The sequence below is a fragment of the Meleagris gallopavo genome, chromosome 5, assembly GCF_000146605.3.
Source record: "Meleagris gallopavo isolate NT-WF06-2002-E0010 breed Aviagen turkey brand Nicholas breeding stock chromosome 5, Turkey_5.1, whole genome shotgun sequence".
NCBI classification, from domain to species: domain Eukaryota; kingdom Metazoa; phylum Chordata; class Aves; order Galliformes; family Phasianidae; genus Meleagris; species Meleagris gallopavo.
Genome location: NC_015015.2, coordinates 44,134,194 through 44,142,663, shown reverse-complemented (window position 1 = coordinate 44,142,663; position 8,470 = coordinate 44,134,194). Strand labels below are relative to the sequence as shown.

Below are 8,470 nucleotides of genomic sequence, written 5' to 3'. Positions count from 1 at the left end.
CATGGGATGGGAAACTGTATAAGACAAAGTCCAAGGCAATGAGACAGTGAAGACCAAACTGAATGCTCCCCAAACTGTCTTGGTACTGCGGACCCAGCCCTGTGACACATTGCCACTAATGTTGTGTCAGCTACACTGGCTGGAGTTGAGTTTCTGCCAACCCCATCCTCAATATGTGTTTCCCTCCCCAGCATCCTGCTAAATGGCATAGGCTGTGCTCAGGGAGCAGCACTCCTCCCACTTGGGTAGCTCTCCCTGCAGCAGAGGAATTTGCAGAGATCCTGAATCACTTGCTCTTGTGTTACTTTAGGACCATCCTAAGTGCTGTTCTGTGCAGACTCAAAGGGCAAAGGGCATGAGAGGTGTTAGTGGTGATAATTTTTGTTGGCTCAATCTTTTTGCATTGCATATATGTGTAAGGACAGGGAGGAGAGCAAAGAAGGAAGTACTGTCTCAAGGTGGAGAAGAAGCACAGGAAGACCTTTGGAGGAAGGGTGCTTGGCAGCAATTTTACTGCCTTTTCATGGAATTAGGTGTACGCTGCTGAGAAATAAATATCCGAGTAAAGTTTCCTGGCATCCAATGAAGTATCAGTTGTCAGGGATTTGGATAACATGTCAAAATAAAGGCAGTGTGTAACGCAAATACCCTGTGTGATGGCAGCACCTTGGGCATTGAGCCTCCATATACTGATAAAAGTTTTCTCTTTTTTTTTCTTTTTTTTTCTTTTCAGCTTGACCTCACCAAACCCATTGAAGACCAGGGCCCTTTGGATGTGATCATACATAAACTGACAGATGTCATCCTTGAAGCAGACCAGAATGACAGCCAGTCACTGGAGTTGGTACAGAGGTTCCAGGTATGTGGTTCTTCCATAGCATTTCAAGCAAGAGGATGATCGTGGTGCAGCAAATTCAATTTGTTCTCTGTGCAGTTGATGATGTTTGGTGAAAAGAGGTCTCTGGCACACTGCTGCCCAGCCCTAGAGTTGAGAAAACACCATTTTGTCAGCCTAAAGTGAACTTTCATCTCTGGTTACATTCTGCACTGTAAGTTTAGCAACAACTTGTTTCCCACCAAATGTTTGAATGTCATTTCAAGAACATTGGTGTAGTCAATGAAGAACAGGTGCTTCCAGGGTCCTTTACATTGTTTCTCTATGACAGAAGCTACAAAAATAATTTGACCCAATCCTGTCCATTTTTCCCACTTACTGGAATGCTAAATTCTGTAACATCAAGGCTAGTATCAATATTTTCATCCTCTGATAGCATCCTGATTTGCTTTTTTTTTTTTCCTCTCAAGTTAACATTGTTAAGTCAGAAGTATGCAGGGCACAGTGGTACAGACAACTGTTTTCCCAAATAATTCCTGTCATAGTACGAATGATGATGCATTAATCATTTTAAAAGGTGATGTTTCTGATGGATAGTTTTGATCAAAGGCATGTTCTTTTTTTTTCACAGAGAACTTGAGTAAGATATTTTCTGAAATTTATGAAATATGCTTTTATCAAGTGGAAGAACAGTTCAAACAAATTCTGCAGTTTTCACAACTTTGCTATCTTAGGAAATCATGTACTGTTTGCTCTGCTTAACGTTCTTCTAATAACGCAGGAAATGTTGTACTTAATGGAGAAAATATTCTCTTTGTTTTAGCTAGAAAACTTCTCTGCTTCCTCCCATCTGTCTGTTATTCAAACTCACACAGGAGATACACTTGTGGGTCTGGCCCTCTGATAACATTTCTCTGAAGAATGTATGATTTTCACTGAGTACCTTGGGCATCCACATCCCCCAGCACTTGAAATTTCAAATGCCCAAAGCAGGATATGAAGAGATGAACTTCAGGGACCTTCTGCTAAAGCTCACAGTCTTTCCCTCTTTCCAATGTTAACTAATTTGCCTTCGTAATAGACACGTTGTATTGATGGGAAAAAATAATACCCAAAAAGGGAAAAGGATTTGTGCTGAGTTGCTCACAGCTGTATAAAAAACTCCTGAGATTGCTGATTCCTGATCCTTACTTTGTTGATTGCATTCCTGAAGGTCTCAGTTTGAGCAGGGCTCAGAGAGCTCATCTCTGTGTAGTGCTGTGCTACCTCCTTTGTCCTCTGCAGAATACGTTGATAGGGAATTCGTGCAAGCATTAGAGAACAGCAATACAACTAGTATCTGAAACATGTTTCTTTTATTATTGAGCAAGAACTCATCAGTGGATATTGAATATTTTTAATAAGAATTCCAGATAGTGAATTTAATGTATTTAATTACTGAAGATCATAAGCTGTTCCTTTTTCAAATATCTAAGTGGAGTCTTTAGGAAGCACTATGAAGTCTGGAGAATATATTTTCCTAAAGCTGCACTTAAGCACCAATGTGAAGTTCAGTATGAAATGGGGCAGAGCACTTTACAATGAGAGCCTTGGCTTTGGCTGAGAACTTAATGTGCTCTTCTTGGTGTGGCAGCTGCTGCATGAGTGGAATGCTGTTAGAGCTAAAAGGACCAGCTAAAGCTGAATGCCTTGTCCTGATAAATTTCTTAAAGTAATCACAATGTACCTTGATGTTATTCTGTGTATCTTTGTTAGTACTTAAATAAATTAATTCATTATTTTTGTGTAGGTTAAGTATTGAAGCTTTGTTTTTAAACCCACTTAAGTTAGAAAATCTCAGTGAATTTTTTTTTTATCTAATGAGTCTGTGGGATAGATTCTGAGATTGGTGAGAGATAAGTGCTATATATTTGTTTATTCTTTGGTTCAGAGGCTTACTTTTTGTATCTTTTTGATAGCACTCACAAAAGAATAGTATCACCTGAAAAGAGATGCAATGGCCTAAGAGCAGCAAACATTCCCTTACAGAAATACTAAAACAAAACTGCAAGTCAGAAACTTAGTTCTCTCCACCCTTACATCCTAAGATGCCTTTCTATGCCTCTGTTCATAAACTGAAGTCTATTTCTTGTAAAGAACATTGAAATTTTAATTAATATTTAGTTAAATGTCAGTATTCAGACAAAAATAGTGCTGTGGTCCTATGAAGATAATTAGCAGTGGGCTTATTATTTTATTCTGATAATACTGGAAATTTGGATTTTGTGTCAAGTGTTGTAGAAAGTAAATTTATTGCATACATACCTGGGTTGTATGAACAACCTCAAGGTGTCTGCAGCACTGTTCATCAGCTAGCAGCTGTATCACTGGAAAATCTCTTTCCCCAATAATACATACTTTCTATATTTTTTTCCCAAGTGCAAGTGGTGCATACAGATAGAAGCAAGGATAAGATCTGGGTATGTCACATACTGAAGAAATAGTTCACTGTCTCCTGATGTAATGGGTTCACGCAGTTGAACTTGTTCAGCTAACAGTTGAACTGCATAAGGAAATAAATTTGGGTGAAAAGCACCCTAAGGATAAAGAGCATTGTCTCGTTCCAGTCTCCTCTACAGGTTGAATTGTGTTCGTGCATTAAGGATTCCTCTAAACTTTCATCTTCATTTCATGTCACTGGTGATGATGACATTAGTCTCTTTTGGACACTTAGCCTAATTCCAACTTAGCATTGCTGTGCTTGCAGTGGTAAGTTTTGGCCAAGCACGCTCTAGAACAGCTGCTGCAGGTCTGCAGTAAGAAACTTTGTAAGGAGCATTGTTCTTACAAACTGCTTATATACAGCTGGCCTTCAGGGACTTCATAGTTAGCAATATTAAATTTAACCACAAATGACAATAATAAAAAAGCCAAGAATGTTAGAGTAGAACTTGATGTTCTTTCTTCTGTCTCTGTCATTAGTCCTTGGTTGTTTAGTAAGCAGTTATCTAACATATTTATTTTTTGAGGATGCCGTTTTCCTGCAAAGAAGTGTTATGTAATGCCTAGAGAATTTAGAAAGGAATTATGGGATGTATGTTTAGTCCACAGTTTCATTGTGTGATCTAGATCATCCCAGTTGCATCCCCAAGTCATAAATTAAAGGAAATGTTATTAACTCCTTTCTGACATTAATGAGGAGCTGATGGTGCAAATAGAGTGTTCCCTTATTGCTGAACTTGATCCGACTAAACAATCCAAAATTCAATATGCTAATTATCCTGCTATTGAACATAAATTTAACATCAAGATGAAACCTGGCACTTGGCTTATTGGTGGCTCCGTGGAGCAGTCTTTCAGGAAGCAAAAAGCAAGGGCTCCTTGATCACGGGAGTAGGAACTGTCTGCCAGGCTGCATTTCTGACCTTTGCAAGAATAACTTATTTCAGAGCTGTATTATAGAAACCTTGACCATCTCTTCTGCAAAAGCTTAGGAGGCTGGGTCTGTGTGCCTGCTCTCTGCATGCTGTGACAAACACTTGCAGTCTGGTGCCGAGCACTAGCAGACTGTGAAGCCTCTTTGCATGCCAGTTTTGTCTTGCTGTTTAATGAGTGTTCTCAATTGCATCGTAAAAAAATTATTGTTACAGCAGACTCTCAAAATGGTGAGGAGGAGGTGCATGCTCATAGTGGTCTTTTAACTGGAGAAGACCTTTTGGACCGAGCCTTCTGAGGTCTTTGTGCTATTTGGATGTGGTCTGGACTACAGTTCCTCCAGAGGGCATTGGCAGCTGCTTAGTGATCTCCTCCAAAGCCAAAATGAAGACCACGTGCAGCACCTAGTGATTTGTATGAAGGACAAACAGAAATTTTTCCATTTATTTTGCAAGATACTTCAGCCCTTACATTAGAGAATGTGGAGTCTCCTTTCCTACCCGCAGCAGCACTGAGCTGAGCTGATTGAATATAATTTAGTTGTCATATAATTAAAAAAAAATAAATAATAATAATAATAAAAAACACCACACAAATACTAAAGTCCATGGCATTTTCTTCTTGACCAGAGGAACATGGGAGAGAGGTCAGGTGTGAAGGGTACCCGGGGTACCTTTTGACTTGCTGTTTTTCTGGTTCCTGTCATCGTGGTAACAAAGAGAAGCAAGCTACCCAGTTCCTGCCCCTCAGATAAAGTTTATGGCTTTGAAAGTTGAATATGTTTTGGCTGGCCACTGCTGACTAGGAAATTTTTTTCAGCTCTGATTTTAACAAAATACTCTCTGAACAGCTGCCTGTCATAGCTATACAGGGGCTTGTGTAGCTTTATTCATAGCAGCTCCTTCTGTCCGTTCCATTCAAATTGACGGCCTTAAATGATGGAAAATCAGTAGGACTGTTGATCTGTGTTTCGGAGCTTTTTTGAACAGTTTCTCTTTGCATCAGCGTTCTTGAAAAGATATCACAAATAGTTTTATTCCTAGGCCTGTGCTGTCAGGTTGATGAAAATTGAAAATGTTCCTTATTCTGCTTTTTATCCTCTCCACCACCACCCATGTTTCCTACTTCTGGCTCTCCTATTCTGAAGCTGTCTAGGAAGAGCTGTTAGAAGGGCTTGGGGCTGGGATGAAGGGAAATAAGGGAAATATTTTGGAAGGTGAGAAGTTAGGCTTTGTTCATGCTGCACTGATTGCTTTCATCAGATTTCTCACTTTCAAAAAGGTGATTTGGGTACATACTCATGGAGATGAGGAGATGATGCTGTGGGTTTTTTGTGTTTTTTGGTATTTTTTTCTTTTTATTATACTAGCTCATTCTGTTCTCAGTTACCAGCTTTATACTTTGAAAATACAAGTTTCAAATTTCTTTTCATGTGTTCTTCTGAAAAGGGCAAGTGAAAAATCAAAGGAAACATTCAAAGCTTAGTAATTTTTTCTTACTGGTGGGACAGGATAAGACACATAGCTGAAATAGTCTATTTGCATTTGAATTCACAGGCCAGTGCCTGTGTTTTTCCCATTTGAAAAGTAACTCTCTCCTACTCTGGTGTTGTAAGAACCTTATAATCAGGCAAAATTAACTAAAAATCTCTCATCTCAGAGCCAACTGGAGTAGGAGAGCTTCCTGATGATAGGTATTTGCAAGATAAAGCCGTGAGGAGTTCTTGATGGAAAACCAGGGAAGCTGAGAGTTTAGAAATTTGCTTTCAGTTGTAGCACAAATAGAAGAGGAACAGATAAAGTGTCTGCCACCAGCATCCTTTCCAACCACTGCAGGGATCTCATAGGTTTTAAGAGACAAACAATTTGGGGATCGGTATTTGCGGAAGCTCCACCTTGCCTGTAGCTTTCCTTTTGGTTTCCATGCACAGAGCCCAAGACAACAGAAAGGTCTTTTATATTTTATGTCTAAATCTGATTCAAGGTCATTGGATGAATTTTGTTTCTGTCTCTACATGTTTTCCCCTTGGAAACATCCATTTGTTGTTATAAGCAGTTATCTCCATGTTTCTATACACAGGAAAACACAAATCCAAACACTATCACTGTTTCATTTGCTGACATTTTTATACGCAGTTTTTGTTTAACGTTAAACAAAGGGTTATTGAAGTTTTATTACTCAGTAATAAAGTCAAGTCAATGAGTCAGTGAGTATTTCTTATCATCTAATGACCTAATATTTGCAGTAGATACTGTATCAACTTTCTGTTAAAATATTAAAAATAAAAAAAAAAAGTTACCTTTTTGGATAAAATGACAATCAATTCTACTCTCATCTATATATATACTTCTTAAGAAGGGCTTTTTAAAAAAACTTCTGGGCTATATCCAGAGGTATTTAATAGGGAACATGAAATACTTTGTCTCCCTTTGATTTCAAGTTTCATTGCTGGCCTTCTGCCAGTAGCAGGGCTGGTACAGAGCATTACTGAATACCAAGCCTGGAATAAAAACAAAGGAAGATCTGCTAAAAGTCCTGTTTTTTTCTTGTTTGCACTTATTGTATCAAAGATTAGAAAGAGGAAAACATAAACATTGTCTGGGTCAAGCTGAACTGCAGCCCAGGGACAGAGCCTTTTCAAAATACTGCTGGAAAGTCTAAATATCTAGCAGACTGTTGTCTGGGTTGTTGGAGTCTGAAGTTGAATACCAGTCTTTGGTAAATCCAGCAAAGGAAGGCATGGAATTGTTTTGTTCGGATGACCAGAGAAGAACTGAATGGTGAAAGTTGACAGGTTGTGCTCTCCTGAAAGCTGTCTTTTGGATTCAGTAATTCTCCTGCAGCTGCTCCGATTTCAAGTTCATATTTGTAGTAGCTCATCCTTTTCTTTTTTCTCCCAGTAAGGGAAGGTTGTATTCAGTCTCCTGTGTTTGAAGAGGTTTTTCTCTTACACTACTAATTCCCCCAGGCTCTAAATGGCTTCTGGGAAACAGCCCACATGCTTGGTGGTTATTTTGTGTTTGCCTTGCAGAACTCTTGGAGTCTCATTAAGGCAGCAAGATGAGCAGTCAGTCACTGGAAAGTCAGCTGAGATGCTTACTGCTATTGAAGCATTGCCTGGTGTAGAATTGCCTCAGGATCAGACCTTCTTTCCTGTTAAACTTCATTATGCTGTGTCAAACTTAGTTCTTGGATCATCTTCTAATGTGATTTAGAGCTATTATCCTTATAAATGAAGCTCCTTGGAGTTCCTTACGGAAAGCATTAAAAAAACCAGAGTTCCTTCTGGAAATACATTGGCTAATTTGAGGCAAACTAGTGTGGAGTATACCTGAGCGCAGAACAGTGAGGAGATTCATTAACAGCAAGAGAGCATCAGGAGGAATTGGAAGCTGCACAAGGAATGGAGAGAGGGAAAAATATTTTTTCCTTGTAAAGCAGTGAAGGAGATGGAGACCGAAGGGAGGAGGAATGTATGTGTGAGGTGAGTGATCAGTACATACAGAGTAGGCCTAAATGGACATATGTGGAGCTTGAGCTCAACATGGAACCAGCGTGGTCAGGGTGGAGGGGCTGTTGCCACATTACCAAAGGAGGAACTGATACACCATGAGAAACACTGCAGGATGTTCATGGAAGTGTGGTACTTGCAGGAGCAGTTACCATGCGCTTACATGAATTTAAATGAATGAATGGAAATGTAAAATGGCTTTTGGAAGTTGGGTTAACGACAGACAGATGCTAACTTTGAAGGTGTTTGTCCTACTTTGGATGAGTTAAGATGTATTCTTCTGTGCCTATCTACTTTAATTCCAGCCCTTATCAATCAGCTCTTAACACAACATTCAGAACAGTTAGAGGACGGTTTTAATAGCAGCATTAAGGAACTCAAATGTAGTTGTGAGCTTAGCTCAGGCAGTTTTGATGTTTGTGTGTAGTAATTCAGTGCAGGACTGACCCCAAGACAGCAGTGTGTCATCTCTCTTCTTCTAATTGCTTTTCTCTGCCCTGCTCACAGCTGTTGCTGTGGCACTTTGTCACTGACTCATTTCTGAGCTGATGGGGTTGTAGCAGCACAGGTTTCACCACTGACGGTGAGTCCACAGGAGGAATATGCCATCCTGAAGCAGTTAGCTGTCACATTTGTTTTTGTTTCAAATGTCAGCATCAAGTTCGTCTCGTCACATCCTGCATTGCCAGTGTCTGTCTGCCTCCTGTAAA

At 39.6% G+C, this 8,470-nt stretch overlaps 1 protein-coding gene across 1 annotated transcript in view; it reads left to right on the top strand.

Moving 5' to 3' along the window:
* The first annotated feature begins 340 nt into the window (after positions 1 to 340).
* Positions 341 to 8,470, top strand: part of ITPK1 (inositol-tetrakisphosphate 1-kinase) — a 67,501-nt gene continuing 59,371 nt past the window's right edge. Inside the window, exons 1-2 of the mRNA XM_031553656.1 lie at positions 341 to 364; positions 734 to 859. Of these exons, the coding sequence (XP_031409516.1) occupies positions 356 to 364; positions 734 to 859 (135 nt within the window). The 5' untranslated portion in view covers positions 341 to 355. The remainder of the gene's footprint in view (positions 365 to 733; positions 860 to 8,470) is intronic.